Source organism: Sphaerodactylus townsendi, linkage group LG03, assembly GCF_021028975.2.
Source record: "Sphaerodactylus townsendi isolate TG3544 linkage group LG03, MPM_Stown_v2.3, whole genome shotgun sequence".
NCBI lineage: Eukaryota > Metazoa > Chordata > Lepidosauria > Squamata > Sphaerodactylidae > Sphaerodactylus > Sphaerodactylus townsendi.
The window spans coordinates 57630835-57650140 of NC_059427.1; the positions used below are offsets into that span (position 1 = coordinate 57630835).

Here is a 19306-nt window from a genome sequence, read left to right on the forward strand (position 1 = left end):
GCCTATTGCAAATATTGCAGTCACCAGAGGAAGGTAACAACATATCAGTGACATTTGGTAATAGGCCCCTTTTGATCTTGTGTTTTTCATTGCAGCCTTGGATGTTTGTGGGAAACAAGGAGGGGTGTAGGATCTGAAGCAGGCTGGGGTGCCCAAACATGGGCTTGTATTGCATGTCCCTAGCATCTTAAGAACACTCACTTAAGATGCATTAGGAAATAGGGTCGGCTTGACCACTAATATGGAATTTTGGCATGAAATTTACAAAGAATGCACTGGGACTTTTTATTTGTTTGTTTGTTTGGCTTGATATACCACCCACTCCAGAAGGGCTCTGGGTGGCATACAAAATAAATTACCATAGAACACTATAAAACCCCAATCAATACGACTATGGAAGTTAAAAACATAACAATCAATGAAACCAGTTAAACAGTAAAAAGAACAATAGATGGCGATTAGCCCAACATGAGACCTGAAATGGATGTGCCAATGCAACAGGTTCTGCTTGCTGCTAAAGACACACTGACTAACTCTGGAGGTCCTTGATTAAGAGTTTGATGCCTCTGTCTTAAAGGATGAACTTCATACAAGTTCCACAAACACTTGACAGCAGCCACTTGATGTTGGGAATTTGGGTTAATATAGATCAGCCCAAACAAGCATATGCAAAAAGGAAAACTTACATTTATTTCCAGTAACTGTGGATCACAATCATTGTTCCAGGTGAAAAGTAGATAGTAAGAAATTTTAGTCTAAAGAGATAACTTTCCCTATCACAAGTGGGCATTCTAACACACCATCACATATGTGCAAGTGTGATCTGCCTCTGTGGGAAAGCCCCAGCAGGAGTAGGTAGCCATTATTATTGTACTCAGTACAAAGGAGAAGAAAGAAAATGGCTGCAGGGTGAAGAAGGAGGAGTTGATGGGTGGAGCCTAGACATGGAGAGCAAACAATAGAACAGCTTAAAGATACATAGCGCCCCCCATTGTACAGGCATGCAGAAGTTGCTTATTTTAACGCTTGAAAGTATAGGCTATGTTACTATACTAAGATTGGGAAGGCTGGAATTCAGTTCCCCACCAAGGCAAGAAGTTTACCTGGTGATTCTGGTCCAGGCCTTGTCAAACACAGAGTTGTAAGGTGGGTAAATAATAGAAAGGAAAACCATGTCTTTGGACTCCTTTGAGAAATGGTGAGCTAAAAATGTGATAGAATGGTACAATTTCATGAGAGAGTCCAGCTTGTTTACAGTTTGATGCAAATTTGGAGATGGAATCATTAACTCTTGGGTAACCAGTTGCCAAAAAATTTCCAGATGCATCAATATACAAAGCTGCCTCATCCTGAGTCAGAACATTGGTCCCTTTACCCCAGTATCATCTATTCTGACTATGAGAAACTCTTAGAAATTTTAAGATGAGCTGTTTGGTAGTCCTGTTATCTAGATTTTCTTTCCCCTGGAAGGGCTGGGGATTAAACTTGGGACCTTCTTCATCATGCAAATGATGCATTCTTCTGGGAAGTGTTGACCTATCCCTGTCTTATTAGTAAAAACCAATTGAAGAATGTATTGTCGAAGGCTTTCACGGCCGGAATCACTTGGGTGCTGTGTGGTTTCCGGGCTGTATGGCCATGTTCTAGCAGCATTCTCTCCTGACGTTTCGCCTGCATCTGTGGCTGGCATCTTCAGAGGATCTGATGTTGGGGAAAGCAAGTGGAGTATATAGCATCTGTTTGGAGTGTCCAGGGTGGGTGGGGAAACCCTTGTCTGTGAGTAACAAAGAGCAGGCAAATCCAGGCTCAATAGTTGAGGGCATCTGGAATAGAAGGCGTATGAGTAACAATGAAGACTATAGCTCCTGGGAGTAACAACTGGAGATAGTAAGGTCACTGGGTGGGAGCATCTGAATAGAAGTATCCTGGCCTTTGTTTCTTTTGTCTCTATAGTCATCCCTGTGTTTGTGTGCGGGAGCTGGTTAGACACTCGTCTTGACTCTAGTTATTTTTCAACACTGCGTTCAGCCAAGTTCTGTTCATTTTCTTAGGGCTATTTCCGCAACATCGCCAAAAAAAACGGGCGTCTGGGGATCGGTAAAATCTCCGCCTCAGGTCGGGCCAAGCTCGTTTACAGGTATGGCGCTGTTGAAACACACAGCAGCGGCTTCGCACCTGGTCTCCTCTTCCCCTCAGGGCTGGGCGCTTAGGGCAGGCTGTTTTTTTTTTCCTCGTTGTTTGTCTCCGGCTTATGTTAACTCGTCCCGTTCCTGTTGCGCCATCGCTGTCTTCCTAAGCTCCGACCCACGCTGTCCTCCATACAGGTCGGAGGCGGGCGTATGGCTTTAGGAAGACAGCAGGTCGGTCGCATCGGGACGATAAGGCAAGAATGCCGGTTAGACAGGCTGAAGAGGGCGTCTCTGTGTCAAGCTCCTCGTTAGCCGCCGCCGCGACGCTATAAAGTGCGCATGGACGCGGCTCTCCACCCCACGCCGGGCAGAATCCCTTTGCCGGGCGTGAGGGCTCGAGGAGCCTGTCAAAAGCGGAAATGGCCATAGTTTCTTCCTTCCTGTTAAAATTGTCCATGTGCTTATGGATTTCAATTGCTTCCCTGTGTAGTCTGACGTAGTGGCTTTCAGAGTGGTCCAGTATTTCTGTTTTTTCAAATAATATTCTATGTCCAGGTTGGTTTATCATGTGTTCTGCTATTGCTGATTTTTCTGGCTGAAATAGTCTGCAGTGCCTTTCGTGTTCTTTGATACGTGTCTGTGCGCTGCGTTTGGTGGTTCCTATGTAGACTTGTCCACAGCTGCATGGTATGCGATAGACTCCTGCAGAGCCCAATCTAGATGACTGATTTCATCAGGGAGGAGGTGAAGTTCACAAATTCGTTTTGCATGTTCTGTCAAGAGTTTTGATTACACTCCTTTTCTGTTGTGGATGGTGGTTGGTGATGAAAAAACATAAAAACAGATGCACAGTCCACTCTGGCTGCCACTGCTGGGATTGACCACCAGGCCAGGTGGCAGATGCTGAGAGCAACTCCCAGGCTGTGCTGAAACCACCGGAGCATATGCCTTGGTCAGCACTGTGGACAGCCACTGCAGAGGGCTGGGGCCGATAGCATTGACTGCCAGACAGTACAAGACCATGTCAGCAGCAGATCCTGCCTCAGAGAGAGTGGCTCCCAGGCTGCTCTGCTGCCAATGTAGACAACTAGATCCCTGCTGTAAAGACGGCAGGGCCCAACTTTCTGTTGCAGTGGCTGTCCTCAGTGGAGGCTGCTTTTCATCCCTGGAACTGAAGCAGTGTTGATGGAGGGCAGATGAAGAGATGTCAAAAATTATCTATTTCAAAGATTTCAAACCTAAAGTTATAGGTTTAATCATAAAGACAAAGGATCTGCACTCACAATGACACTTTTTATTTGGAGGTAGATCCTCATGAAGCCATGATCAGGAGTGAACCTGTTTGTTGTGGTTAATCGTATATGATAATGCCAGTTGTGAAATTGTATACTGCTATGCTGAGATGCTTGTTTCATTATGAAACAAGCCTTTGCCTTTGAATTTAGCTTGCATATAACTGTGCTGATTAGGATAAGATTAAGAATCAAATTTCTTTTGATGCATCTTGTACTATTTTAATCTTTGTTCTTGTATCAAACTGGAGCACTTGTAGTCCAATTTGAAATTGTTGTAATTTCCGTAAAGATGGTGATGGTAATTTTATAGGGCCAAAGATTCTGCTGTGCAAGTGGAAGGCAATTTACACTCAGGCACGGAGGGGTGGCCAATTTATCCTCACCCATAGCCCCTTTGTGCTTTAAAAACTGGAGAAAGTGGCTTTCCCTGAAGTGTGTTTTGTGGAATGCAGGGGGGTGGAGGTGTTGATTTTACTCTTGCCTCTTGAGCAAACAGCAATTATTGTGGTGGCATCTTTGCATCAAGGCAGATTTTCTCTAGTCAGCTGCTAACAAAGAATGTATTTTAAATTGCAGGACAGAAAGCTGACAAAAGCAGAAAGGCAGAGGTTTAAAGAAGAAGCAGAGATGTTGAAAGGTCTTCAACATCCAAACATTGTTAGGTTTTATGACTTTTGGGAATCATGTTTAAAGGGAAAGAAATGCATTGTGCTGGTTACAGAATTGATGACCTCTGGAACTCTGAAAACGTAAGTTTAGTGGACAAATGGTAAAGTCCACCTTACTCATAAAATATATTAAGACACTTGCTTTATTTGTTAGTATGAATGAAAGCCCTCTGTTCCTCTAGTAAACTTGTTTAGCTGACTTTGAATTTCATTGCCCTTATTTCATAGTTGTTGTTTTGTTATGTAAGTACTAGCAGCCCTGTCCTTATTTCCTCCCCGTTCTTTTTCTGCACATGACATTTTGAATCTTAGAGTTCATCTTTCATACAGTTTGCTATTAAGCCACAGTAAAACAATGCTTTGCTGAGATAGCAGGGATGGGGTGGGAAGAGTTTAACAATAAAAAACTAGATATATTGTATTAATCTAAATTAACTAAGTAGTGGCATAGACAGAAGAAACTCTTCTCTACTGCATATTTTGAGTTCACAGACAGATGAACACACTCTGTATAGACTTGTAATGGTTGAATTTTGATATAATGTTTGATGTCAACTCAGAATTAAGTACTCAGTTTACAGAGACTATCTTACAATCTGGGTCTATTTTATTCCAGTTTCTCCCTTCACATGGCTGCCCATTTCTGTGAAAAAATCTAGTGAAGACCGAGAGGAAATACTCCAGTTTGTTTTGCATTAACCCAGTTTGTTTTGCATTAACTTTTGTATTTACGCTGCAAGCGTATCCGCGCATGCGCAAACATCCCTGGTGTCCCATGTCTTGATTGGCTGTTGTTTTTGGGCGGCAGCTTGAATGGACGTCTTCTGATTGGTCGACCCACAGTGAGCAGGGGAAAAGGGAAACTTTTTTCCAGTTCTGGATAGGGCCCGGTGCAGGCCTTAATGCAGCAAGCAGCAGCAAAAAACAATGGGGCACAGCATCACATCACATCCCCACTCACGTTCTCATATTTTTGTGGAAAATGAGAGACCCTTTCCCTCGTGATATGCCCACTAACATTCGACCCAAAATGCACATTTCCCTAGCTATGCGCTCTGAGCAACCAGTACATGTACAGAAATGAAAATGGGGAGATTTTGAGACTCCACTCCTGATTAACCCTGGTGAAATGAAACCAGGTTGATGCCATGATCAGAAAATGATCTTGGGGGAACGTTTTAGGAAGGGTCAGCAGAGTTAAAAACTGACATGATGTCAGCTGAGAGATCAGGGGGAGGGCAGTGGGGTGGGGAGATCAGGTGGTTGGGTGGGGAAAATAAACTAGTTCTGCTCCCATGGTGTTTGCATAGTAGCGAGTTCACCACAGGATTTTTGAAAAGAATCGCCAAATTGGTGATTTTTGAAAATCCCGGGATAAAGGAAATATTGTGGGGCAAACCCATTTTTGGACCAGGAACCATGCAAACATCTTGGCCAAACCAGGATATTTCCCTTGCTCAACCTGGAATATTTGGACCATCCAGAAATGACCAAAAAAATCCAACTACTTGCTAGGGAATGTCTACAGGAATGCCCTTCCAGAAAAGAAGGACTACCATAAAGAAGACTCTCCCCCGATAGCTACCCAACTCACTTCAAAAGATTTGTGGGCATGCAGAGAAGCGCTGCTCCAGATGATCTTAAATTATGCACAGGGGTTTATAGGAACAGATGGTTATTTGAGTACTGTGTTCTCATAACATTGCCTTTTGCCTGAAATACCCAGTATAGCATTTATTTTGTCTGCTATGCTTCTACTTCAGATATTTGAAGAGATTTAAAGTGATGAAACCAAAAGTTCTTCGTAGCTGGTGCCGGCAAATCCTGAAGGGTCTCCTTTTTCTGCACACCAGAACGCCCCCAATCATTCACAGAGACTTAAAATGTGACAATATTTTTATTACTGGACCAACTGGCTCTGTGAAGATCGGTGACTTGGGTCTGGCAACTCTCAAAAGAGCTTCGTTTGCCAAAAGTGTCATAGGTAAGCCCATTTCATAGATAACCCCCCTTTGTATTGTGTAAATTGTTTTTAAGTCTAGAAAATACTGTGACATGGATAAATTCACGAATGCACATCTCTTCTGTTGTGTTTATTCCACATGCTACTTCTGAAATGTATTATTCCTAATGATGGTGGGATGTCATCCATGACACAGAAGAACAACTCTCCTTTTTTTCCCTTTGTGCAGTTGCTCTAGGATTATTGTACAGTCACAAGGACTGGCAATTCAAAAATGTCTCAGCCTCCATTTGTAGCATTTGGAAACTACCCACACAAAATGGAGGCTAAAAAATAAAAAACCTTCTGCAACAGGTGTCATTAACCTGAACAAAAACAATCAGCCCTCCCACCTTCAACATATTTTTCGGCTAAGAGCTGCAGTAACGGGTGATCATTACTGCTGCAATACCTTGTCAATTTCTTCCTGCAAAAGCTACTTTCTTTGACAATATTGATGTCTCTTAACTGCAGAAACAAAAGGATATCTTTGCCTTAACATTACATTGCTGATGTGATAGGACAAAGATAACTTTTTAAAAAAACCCTCTGTAGGAAGAAAAGGAGGAGAAAATAGTGGAAGGGAAGATTGGAGAACTACAAGGAGATGTTTGGTGGGGCAGAGAAATAAAGACTGTTTTAACATGACCTCATTCTCAAGGGAAGCTGGCTTGGAAATGGATCCCAAAAAATCACAGTAAAAGTGCTTAGAAAGCAATAGAAGAAAAATGTAGGGAAAAAGTTTACAGAACCAAACTAAGGAAAAAATGTACAGAATTAAAAGAAAAAAACTTTAGTGTTTGGCAGTAAGATACATTGTCAACAACTTGCGTGGAAAAGGCCACATTTCCCCATTCTCCTTGCAGCATCCTAATATGTCCCACTGCCTCCAGGAGCAGCTTTTCAGGGGGTTCTAAAGGCTTCATGTGAACTCCTTTCATTTACAGTTCATTGGATCCAGTTCAGTGTCTTCATATTGTAACTTTCATGAGAGTGGTCTCTCTCCACCCCCCAATATAATTTTTGCAACTTGCTAAACGAATAGAACTACAAAAGCTAGAAATATGTATTTTTATTTTAGTACAAGTGCTATCACAATATGACTTAAATTATCAATGTGATTTAAGTTCAAAATGCTTTTAATAATACTATATTTCATTTTTCATAATTTCTTAATTGCAGTGCATTCTTCAATGTACTTCATCCATAATGAAACTAAGGTGATTAGTCTGTTCTAAAGCTATGATTTCTTGTTAAATAGCAAGATGTCCCATTTTTCTAAAGTTTCTTGAGAGGCTGGCTTCTTTGGTCCAATAAATGGTGTCTTTTTATAGGAGCTAGCATAATTAAGTTACACCAGGCTGGGGACCCACAACATTTTTTTGGGGAAACCACTCCCTGCTGGCTTGATGCTCCTCTCCTGCCTATGAGCCTGCATTGCCTCCCCTCTAACAGTGTAGTGTAGAGAGCCAACATGGTATAGTGATTAAAAGCAGTGGACTGTAATCTGGAGAACCGGGTTTGATTCCCCACTTCTCCACAGGAGCGGTGAATTCTTATCTGGTGAACTGGATTTCTCCCCCTCCCCCACCATTTCTACACATGAAGCCTGTTGGGTGACCTTGGACTAGTCACAATTCTCTCAGCCCTCACCTACCTCACAAGGTATCTGTTCTGGGAAGACGAAGGGGAGGAGTTCGTAAGCCACTTATGAATCTCCTAATGGATGAGAAAAGCAGGGTGTAAATCCAAATTCTCCTTCTCCTCAGCAGATCACTCAGTGGTGGCAGGGCAGTAATGGCTTTTGATCCGCATTTGCCCACCTGGGTGTGGAAAGGGTGATAACAGTTCCCACTCCTCTGCCTGCAGCAATATCTACCAGGCATGGCTATCCATCAGCTAGCTTTACCATAAGGAGGATGGGTGAGGCTGACTAATGGAAATAATTATTAGAAATAATATCCACTGTGTATGAGGATTGGATCCTGCCTTCCTTTTGTATAATTTTTCTGACCTCATATGCTACACACACACACACACACCCCCGTGCTGTTGTGGATTAGAAAAATGGAGTGTGTGTGTTGGTGCAGGGGGAATTGCTGACCAGAATCAGGTCATCACAGTGCAGAGTAAAGGAGTTCCCAGGTGAGCATTCACTCTTTTAAATGGTTGCACATTCCTGGGTGAACTCAGGAGCTGTGTCTTGTCTGTAGCTCCTTCTGGAAATTCCAGTCCTTCAGACAGCTATCCCCTGGAACTGGTATGTGAGACAACTGAAGAATTCATTATATTAGTCTGCTTTCTTCAAAAGCCAGGCTCCGAAGTCTCCTGAGACATGTCTCTCTTAACACTCTGGACACATATATCCTATCCCAAAACATGTACTGTTTTAGTCTGCTTTCATCCAAAGTCAAATTTTGAGTTCTGTTAAGCCTTCTGGGACAGGAATCTTCCAGACTGACTTTATGAAAGCTCAAACCCTGACTCAAAATTGACAGTTCAACCAATTTTCTTTTCCTGCCTCCATCCCACAATCTGGTTTTTTCAGCCACTTATGAGTCCAAATTGGCTATTAGCTTCTGTGCACATATACCTAACAACCATACAGGAGCTGACTGTCTGACAGAAATGGGCAGGAACATCAGAATTGCTGATTTCTTAATTTTTCTTACCTCTTTTTCTTACCTATTTTTCTTGCATAAAGAGAATTGTATTTTAAGGTGTATGTTATGCATGGATGCATATTCCTGTTTTGAAGAAAGTTGCATGAATTGCCACTTCAGCTCCCTATGTCATTAGATGAAGTACAGTCAGCTCTCACTTATCTACATCTTTCCATGCGCTAAACCCAATTTGCGTCATATTTTACAATTTACCTAATATTCTTTGTGTTTTAGTGTCCTGGACACTTCATAGCCACTTCACTATTGTTGACAAGCTACATGCTTCCAAAGAAGAGTGTATTGTTCTATAACTGCCTATTTTACAAGACTGTTGTGTTGAATTACCAAGCCCTTCTGATCTCTTTGTACAGGGTTTCTTCTGTTCTAATGTGATTTCTGTTCCCTTTGTAGTGTTGCTGCTTTGAACATAAAGGGAAATTATGCAGGGATTGTAAATGATCCGTATACAAAAGTTTTGAAGTAGCAGTTGCAAGTATCTCTTCAGGTTTTTCACAATGACTCAGGTGTATGTCAGTAAATGAAAACATCTTTTTAGTACTTCTTTAGCTCACTTATCATGGGTGTGGGAAGTGAGATGTGGTGTTTCAGTTCCAGAATGTTACAATCAATATTAACTGTTTCAGTCAGAGGGATTAATGTACTGTAGGACTGGGACTGGATATAGTAACTTTCTACATAAACTGTTTTACTTATTCCTTTAAAATCTCTTTTGAAAATACACCCTCTTTTGATTTGATGTAATTGAGCTTGAAGTGCTCTCAAGTTAAACATGAGGAACTAAGGTACTTTGATTCACTAGAACCTTCTTGTCTACAGATGAAGTTTCTGTTCTGATTCTTCTCATATCATCTGAATGGTGATGGGCTTAGATAGGGCTACATTTATCCCGAGAGCAAAGGCAGGACTAAGAAATGACCTGGTGAAGCTTGCTTTCCTTTAACTCAGACAGGGCAAGTGAAAGTTTGCATTTGGGAAATGACAAGTAAGAACTGTATTTGGGGTGCTGAAGAATCATGTCACCTATTTAAATAATTTAAATAAAATAAAATCTCCGATGATGTACCTCACAGGGTTGTTGTTAATACAGATTATTTTTTGGCGCAATGGCACAATACAAATGGATCGAATGAGGTGATTAAACTGTTTATATATTATGTTATATATGTATTCATATAATTATTTATGGCTCAAACAGGACTACCAAGAGAACAAGCAATTAAATGTAGAAACATACTAAATCATCATGAAATCAGTTAAAATCACACAAAAATGTGTAAAAATCAGCAGTTAGAATATAAGGCAGGAATGAGAAGTAATTAAGGGAATGCCATTTTTTTAAAGTCTTTATCCAGTGGTGGAAGACAGTGATGGAAGGGTACAAACAAATATCTCAGGACATGGAGCTCCACAATTTTATTGTCATGACTGAGAAGTTCCTCTCTCAGTTTGTGGGGAACACATTTTCTATGTGTGGAAGGATTTTGTTGGATCAAACCTAATCTTCCTGTTGTGAAACTGAAACTTAAATTGCAAAACTTTCTGTTACTTTCATATTTCTGCCATTCAGATTTGACTTTCTAGCTTCTGTCTTTTCAGTATATTTATGAACATAAAATCAGAGGCCTTTGGTACATCATTACAGGTCAGTTTCCTAAGCCATTGTCTCGATTTTGTTTGCTTAGGTACTCCAGAATTTATGGCTCCAGAAATGTATGAAGAGCACTATGATGAATCTGTGGATGTATATGCTTTTGGAATGTGTATGTTGGAAATGGCTACCTCAGAATATCCATATTCAGAATGCCAGAATGCTGCTCAAATTTATAGAAAAGTAACCTGTGTAAGTTATTTCTGTCATTTCTTTTTGTTTAATGGTTTAAATATTTTTATGCAATCAAGTATTGTTGAGGGAAGTTTTTAATAATCTACTATCTTTCTATCTCTACCTTACACTGTAATGACACATTTCACTTAAATTCCACACAGTAAACAAGATATTTCCTTAATAAATTTCTTGAACAGGAATTGTATAGTCAGTGGCTATCTATACTTTTGAGTATTCTGAATTCCTTCTTTTAGAAGCAGTATATGTAGAGGTCCAAGAGCCACCCAAAGGATGCATGAAAGATCCATTCTGTTATGGATTACGTCCATACTATTTCTTCAGGAAATGGCATGGAAATGACCAGCTTACAATGACTGTCTGGTTATAACAGTAGATTGTATGGAACTGCTGTCATTTTTGTGGCCTCATCATCTATCACTGTCAGTTGGTGCAGCTGGGAGCAATTTTTGATAAGGCCAGTTGAACAGCAATGAGCTAAAGCAGGGGTCTGCAACCTGCAGTTCTCCAGATGTTCATGGACTGCAAATCCCATCAGCCCCTGCCAGCATGGCAGTACCATGACCCAGTACCAGACCCAGACAGGAAGTACCAGACCCAGACAGGAAGTGACAAGCCACAACAATATTGGGCACTGTGCTGCCAGCCTTTTCCTTCCACTTTTCAGCCTAACTGTCCTCACCACCATGCAGGACTTGCTTAGGAGGGAACAAACTAGGCTATTGGCCCATAAAGATTATTCCCAGTAGCCCACCATAGTGTCTGATCAGTACCTGGAATCAAGCTGGAAGAATTGTGCTGAATGCAGTACACTATAGGAAGGTTAGGTAGCAAACAAGCCACAGGGGCTTCATTCCTTTTATGGCAATGTTCTGTTTTGTTAACAATAGACATCCCAACTTCCTGATTTAGATATGAATTATTGGATCCTTCCATTGTATCTAGTTTGGCTTTTTCAGAAAGCTAGAAGACTATTAACTTGTTTGACGTGTAACATCAGCATACACTCAGATCAGTAATATCAGTAATATCAGTAATATCAGATCAGGGTTTTCTGGAGGACGCATCAGCCTTCGATCCCTTCCAGTCCGGCTTCCGTGCTGGGCATGGGACGGAGACTGTTCTCGTCGCCGTCACAGATACACTCCGTATGCAGCTTGACCGAGGCAGATCGGCGCTGCTGGTGTTGTTAGATCTCACCGCAGCGTTTGATGTGGTCGATCATGATCTTTTGACCCACCGCCTGGCCGTTTCCGGGGTACGGGGCACTGTCCTTCAATGGATTGCCTCGTTCCTCCGGGACCGGAGTCAGCAAGTGTGGTGCAGGGACCAAGCTTCCCGGAGGTGCTCGCTTTACTGCGGTATGCCTCAGGGAGCGCTGTTGTCCCCGCTGTTATTTAACATCTATATGCGACCCCTTGCTCAGCTGGTACGGAGCTTTGGGCTGGAGTGCCATCAGTATGCTGATGATACCCAGCTCATTCTGTCGATGGAGGGGGGAGCAGACACCGCCCCTGCAGCTCTACAACATTGTTTGGAGGCGGTTGCTGGTTGGTTGACGCAGAGCAGGTTAAAACTAAATCCAGCAAAGACGGAGATCCTGTGGCTAGGCTGCCGGGGGGGCAGGGGGTTTCCAGCCGGCGGTGTGGGAGGGGGTCTCATTGGCACCGGCCCCCTCGGTTCGCAGCCTGGGGGTCCACCTGGATTCGTCTCTCTCTATGGAGACCCAGGTGGCCCATGTAACCCGGGTTGCGTTTTTCCATCTTCGCCAGGCCTGGCGGCTGGCCCCCTTCCTCTCCCGGGCGGATCTGGCCACAGTGATCCATGCAATGGTCACCTCCAGATTAGACTATTGCAACTCGCTCTACGCAGGCCTACCCTTGAGGCTGATTCGGAAATTGAAGCTGGTCCAGCATGCGGCGGCTCGTTTGCTCACGGGAGGTGCCTCCAGAGACCACATCACGCCCGTGTTGCACTGCTTGCACTGGCTCCCAGTGGAATTCCGAATCGTCTTCAAGGTATTGGTGTTAACCTTTAAGGCCTTACGCGGTCTGGGACCTTCGTACCTTAGGGACCGTCTGGCCCCATATGTCCCACGTCGGTCTCTGCGCTCGGCAGAGGCCAATTTACTGGAGGTCCCCGCCCCCTCTATGATGCGGCTGGCCTCCACCAGGGCCAGGGCTTTTACGGCCCTGGCCCCTGCCTGGTGGAATGCTCTTCTGCCAGCTGTCTGGGCCCTGCGGGACCTCAGTGAATTCCGCAGGGCCTGTATGACCGAGTTATTCCGCCGGGCTTTTGGGGAGGCCGGCTGCTGATAGGTGCCCATTAACAACTAAGATCCGCTGTCCCCCTCTCAGAGTCAGGGGAGTGAAAGGCTGAACGCCATCTGTTTTAAATATTTATATACTTGGAGCGCTGCATTTTAACTAATATAAATTTTAACATTTTATTCTATTTATCCACTTGTATTATGTTGTAAACCGCCCTGAGCCCCTTGGGGGAGGGCGGTATAAAAGTGGAACAAATAAATAAATAAATAAATAAAAATAATATGACAGTAATGATATTTGCTTGAATCAGTGATGTAGGTTAGATTTTTACGGGGGGGTCAGGGAGCCACACCCCCATCCTCCCCTGGGGGCATGACCACGCCTCCCAAGTCCCGTCCTCAGCTTCAGTGCTTATAAAAACAGCTCTCCGAGGCCAGGGATGGTAGACTCTCCTCCCTGCCCCCCCCCCCCAGCTGGGCTCCCAGCCAGCAGTCCCTTCTGCCCTCCCCTGCAGGCAGAGGTGTAGCTAGGGAAAATATAGCCCAGTGCAAAATCTGAGTTTTGCTCCCCTCCCCCCATGGGCGGCATCCCCTCCCCCCTCCCCCATGGGCAGCCACTGTGATGCTGGAATCCACCCCCAAACAGCATCACTTTCAATGGTGTTTAAACTAGGGAGCCCAGATTCTCCTTTTAAATCCACTTTAATGGGAGAATCTGGAGTCCCCAGTTAAAACAACATTGAAAGTAATGCTGTTTGGGGGTGGATTATCCCCCACCCTGAAACAGCATCACTTGCAATGTTTAAACTGGGGACCTCAGATTATCCCTTTAAGTCCATGCCAAAGGGGGTGGATTCAAAAGGAGACTCTGGGGAAATTTGGGGGTGCCTGCTATCAGGGTTGCAATTGTGAATCTAGCATAACCAAACTTTCAGGGTATCTTTAGAAGACTCTCCTGAAGATACCACCAAGGTTTGGTGAAGTTTGGTTCAGGGGGTCCAAAGTTATGGACCCTCAAAGATGTAGCCCCCATCTCCTATTAGCTCCCATTGGAAACAATGGGGGATGGGGGCACCCCATTTGGGAGCCCATAACTTTGGACCTCCTGAGCCAAACCTCACCAAACCTGGGTGGTATCATCGGAAGAGTCTCCCAACAAATCCCTGAAATTTTGGTGTTGGTAGCCTACAAACTGTGTCCCCTGCAGGCCCAAAACCAAAAAAAATTAAAAATACAAAAAAACACAAACGGGCCGGAGCTTCGGACATGTAATGGGAGGATTGAACTTGAGGCCCCCCCCCCCCCCCCGACCTATGTCCTTGGCTTGAATTAAAAGCTATTGAAAGGATTAATCAGACATTTTATGTAAATCTTGGGGCTATTAGAAAAAGCACTACATAAATAATAATAATTGTAATTACTGGTTTTCTTTAATATGACAAAATATTTGCCCTGTTGAATATGTTTTGTCAACATTATGTCCCTGTGGTCAAGCCAGATTCTTATTAATGTTCTTTGTGAAAAGCCTAGAATGGAACTCTTTCATTAAGTGATTAAATCTGCATGAAACAAAGTATGCTTTCAAAAATTGAAATGTGTGCTTTAAGTCTGTCCACAGTGGAAAATGTAATGCTCTAAAGTCTGGATGTAGAATTGAGTGTTTTTTTGGTGAAGAAATGTAGATGCTTGGTAAAGTCAGATTATCTAGTAAAAAACATGTGATTCATTTCTCTAGCTTGGTTATCAAAGCTGTTTATGAAGCTGCATGCCTTGTTACATTTTAGGTACACTGAGAATGCACATGGCACCAGGTTTTATTTCACAGACCCTGTTGTACATATGCAAAGGCTCATTTTCACAGGGAAACATTGTTCCCTAATCCTTTATTAGATATTAAATATTTCACACATTTCCTCTTCTACCTCATATTTCCGTCCCACCTTTTCACGGAAATACCTTCAATATGGTTTCCCTGTTTTGTCAGCTATAAATATAGTTGACTGAGGACATGGATTATTCTGATGAATTCAAAATGGTGGTAAATATTAAAGTTAAACCAAAACTTACTTACTTACTTACTTACTTACTTACTTACTTACTTACTTACTTACTTACTTACTTACTTTATTTATTTATTTATTTATTTATTAGATTTGTAGATCCTCCCCCCATCCCCAAGGGGCTCTGTAAAACCAAAAGCTTAGAACAAGTGACTGCTGGATGGAACCTGGAGCCACACTGTACAGTGGTTAAGGTGCTGGACTAGGACCTGGGAAACCCAGTTCAGATCCCCACGCATGCCTTGATAACTTGTTGGGTGACCTTGGGCCAGTCACACACTCTCAACCAACCCTGACTCTGGCTAGTATTTGGATGGTCAATCATAGTTCTCTCAGAATTCTCTCAGCCTCACCTACCTCACAAGGTGTCTATTGGGGGGGAGAGGAAGGGAAGGAGTTTGTAAGCTGCTTTGAGAGTTCTTATAGATGAGAAAAGCAGGGTATAAATTTAAACTGTTCTTACTTAACTCACTTCACAGAAGTGAAATGAAGTGTTCATGTTGGTCTCCACTGCAAAAGGAGCTTGACCAGAAACAGGTTTTGTTTTTGATATGGACTTTGAAAACTAGCCCTCCTTCCATGACTGTAGCAGTAATTCTGATTCTTTCCAATAGGATTGCCACCTGAAGAGTTCGAAAATAAGGAATATATTGTGAGACCAAAAGAAAATGATGTTTTCTATTTTTCAGAACATTACTAGTTTGGATGTGTGCCTGTACTTCATTAGAAAATACTGTATTGTAGTATATTAAAGTTGCTATTGGAGGTTTGCCACATCTTTTCTTTTCCACTATTTCTTTCTGAAATAAATAAGGAAAAAGCCTACCTACCAATTAGAATTATCCCCCGCTAAAGATGTAGTGTTTTGTCAAAGGCTTTAGTTTTAGTTGATTTGGTTGATTAATTTACCATTTAAATCAATTAAAATGTGCAGTTCTATTTTAAATTAATGTACCTTTAAAAGACCTGAGCCAAGGTAAGTGGGGTTCTCGGGTTTAATCCCTCCCCAATTACATGTCTGAAGCTCTGCCCTCGTTTTTGTTTTTTGTTTTTGTTTGTTTTTGTTTTTGGCCTGCAGTGGGCGCAGTTTTTAGTCAACCAGCACCACAATTCAGGGATTTGTTGGGAGACTCTCCTGATGATACCACCAAGGTTTGGTGAGATTTGGCTCAGGAGGTCCAAAGTTATGGACTTCCAAATGGGGTGCCCCCATCCCCCATTGTTTCCAATGGGAGCTAATAGGAGATGGGGGCTACACGTTTGTGGGTCCATAACTTTGGACCCCAAACTTCACCAAATCTCGGTGGTATCTTCAGGAGAGTCTTCTAAAGATACCCTGAAATTGTGGTGCTTCTAGTTGAACAATTACACTCCCGACAGCAGGCACCCCCAAATTTCCTCAGATTCTCCTTTTAAATCCACCCCCTTCGGCATGGACTTAAAGGGATAATCTGAGGTCCCCAGTTTAAGCATTGCAAGTGATGCTGTTTCAGGGTGGGGGATAATCCACCCCCAAACAGCATCACTTTCAATGTTGTTTTAACTGGGGACCCCAGATTCTCCCTTTAAGGTGGATTTAAAAGGAGAATCTGGGCTCCCTAGTTTAAACACCATTGAAAGTGATGCTGTCTGGAGGTGGATTCCAGCATCACAATGGCTGCCCATGGGGGAGGGACGAGGGGATGCCTCCCATGGGGGGAGGGGAGCAAAACTCAGATTTTGCACTGGGCTATATTTTCCCTAGCTACACCTCTGCCCGCAGGGGAGGGCAGAAGGGACTGCTGGCTGGGAGCCCAGCTGGGGGGGGCAGGGAGGAGAGTCTACCGTCCCTGGCCTCGGAGAGCTGTTTTTATAAGCACTGAGGCTGAGGATGGGACTTGGGAGATGTGGTCATGTCCCCAGGGGTGGGTGGCGGTGTGGCCCCCTGACCCCCCCAAATCTATACCTACGTCACTGACCTGAGCTGATGAGATTCCTGATGTTTTTGCTCGAAACGTAATTCCTAACACTGCAAAAAAGATTAAATGTTTTAAAGTTGTAATGTGGTGAAAAGCAAATGCTGGATTGATAGCCCAAATGATAATTCTGTTGGACATATCTACTCCTACTAAGATTATTCAAAATAATATTTAGTAATGGAAAATTCTATTTATTCATATGGTGGGTTTGTGCATTCAGAGTGTGGGCACATGATACAAGAGAGCCACCCAGGAATCACCATAAAATCAAACTGTAATTTTTCAGATTATATTCTTTCAGCTGGTTAGGATGAATAGTAAAAATGTGTTGAAATTCTTTCCTTTTTTTCTAAATGTATTGTTCACTAAGATGCAGAACTAAATCATACAGGTAAAGAACTTGAACTATGGTAAGATGCAAATTACACTGCAAATGAATCGGTTATATGTGTACAAAAGGGCTAAGATATTTTTTGTCCTTTGTGATACCTGGTAGGCTAATCTTATTGTCATGTTCAAGGCTATTTACATTATGCAACTGTTCTTTATGTGCATGTTCTGACTACATCTTGTCCAAGACAGCATACTTTCACGTGGACCTGTGAAGCAAACGTTAAGCAAGTTTTTGGTATTCCTAACCATTCCTGTTCCCTCTTTCTCCAGGCTACCTTTGCACACTGCTATAAGCAGCAGCTTCTATTCTAAAATATTACTTGGCATAAACTATTTCCCCGCTTTCCTAGATATTCAAGCAAGATCCAGCAGAGGGAATGTGGACCACTGGGCCCAACACAATACCTTTAATAATCAATTTTGTTAAAACGTTTTGGTTTTTTAAAAATCATTTTAAAAATCAAAAGAAAATCAACCGCAAATGAAAAAAAGTTTTAATATGCTCATTTTCAATAAGTAATTATCACAGAACTATTTCTAGGTAGTCATTTTTACGGGGAAAAAAACTGTAAGAGAAGTTTATTGCTTTGTATTTGTCTTTTCAGGGTGTCAAGCCAGCAAGTTTTGATAAAGTTACTGATCCTGAAATTAAGGAGATAATTGGAGAGTGTATTTGCAAAAACAAAGAAGAAAGGTTTGTTTCAATTATTTGATATAATTCACATGCTACAGGGGTCAGTGCTATCAGCCACAGACCAGGAAGGGGATTTAGGCATCTTAGTTGATAGTTCCATGGGAATGTCAACTCAATGTATGGCAGCTGAGAAAAGGGCAAACTCTATGCTGAGGATAATTAGGAAAGGAATTGATAATGAAACTGCAAAGATTGTCATGCCCTTATATAAAGCAGTGGTGCGACCACACTTGGAGTGCTGTGTTCAGTTATGGTCAGCACATCTCAAAAAGGATATCAAAGAGACAGAAAAAGTGCAGAGAAGGGCAATGAGGATGATTGAGGGATTGGAGCTCCTTCCTTATGAGGAGAGGCTGCAGTGTTTGGGAGGAGACGTCTGAGGGGGGATATGATTGAAGTCTATAAAATTATGCATGGGGTAGAAAATGTTAACAGAGAGAGATTTTTCTCTCTTTCTCAGAATACTAGAACCAGGGGGCATACATTGAAAATGCTGGGGGGAAGAATTAGGACTAATAAAAGGAAACATTTCTTCACACAATGCGTGTTTGGAATATGCTGCCACAGGAGGTGGTAATGGCCACTAACCTGGATACCTTTAAAAGGGGCTTGGACAGATTTGTGGAGGAGAAGTCAATCTATGGCTACCAATCTTGATCCCCCTTGATCTGAGATTGCAAATGCCTTAGCAAACCAGGTGCTCGGGAGCAGCAGCAGTGGCAGAAGGCCGTTGTTTTCACATCCTGCATGTGAGCTCCCAAAGGCATCTGGTGGGCCACTGCGAGTAGCAGAGTGCTGGACTAGATGGACTCTGGTCTGATCCAGCGGGCTCTTTCATATATTCTTATAATATGAATAAGATAACTATGATATAATAAAGAACAGATTTTAAATGACGAGTGCAAGAGAGGATCTTCTTTGGTTAACATATTTTAAGAATGATGTGTCAGTATTTCAGATCTAGGCTTGATATTGTTGCTCAGAATAGTAAGCATAGTTTCCAGTAGAGGATCACCAATCACTAAGGCCCCTTCCACACATGCAGAATAATGCACTTTCAATCCACTTTCAATGCACTTTGCAGCTGGATTTTACTGTCCGAAATAGCAAAATCCACTTGCAAACAATTGTGAAAGTGGATTGAAAGTGCATTATTCTGCATGTGCAGAAGGGGCCTAAAGGATGAAAGGACTACTAAAGGGGCATAGGAAATTGTACTGTTGTAAATGTGTGAATTTTCCTTTTCATTCTATTTGTTACAATCTTTTTGTTTTGTTTTTGAAGTAGTGAGTGTGTAAGACATACACCCTG

The 19306-nt window shown here is 42.5% G+C and overlaps 1 protein-coding gene across 11 annotated transcripts in view; it reads left to right on the forward strand.

Moving 5' to 3' along the window:
• The window catches only part of WNK2 (WNK lysine deficient protein kinase 2), a 168188-nt gene that overhangs the window by 62052 nt on the left and 86830 nt on the right, over nucleotides 1–19306 (forward strand). For all 11 annotated transcript variants that reach the window (XM_048488208.1, XM_048488207.1, XM_048488199.1 and 8 more), the window contains exons 3-6: nucleotides 4001–4173; nucleotides 5856–6076; nucleotides 10461–10618; nucleotides 17907–17995. In XM_048488208.1, coding sequence (XP_048344165.1) covers nucleotides 4001–4173; nucleotides 5856–6076; nucleotides 10461–10618; nucleotides 17907–17995 — 641 coding nt within the window. The remainder of the gene's footprint in view (nucleotides 1–4000; nucleotides 4174–5855; nucleotides 6077–10460; nucleotides 10619–17906; nucleotides 17996–19306) is intronic.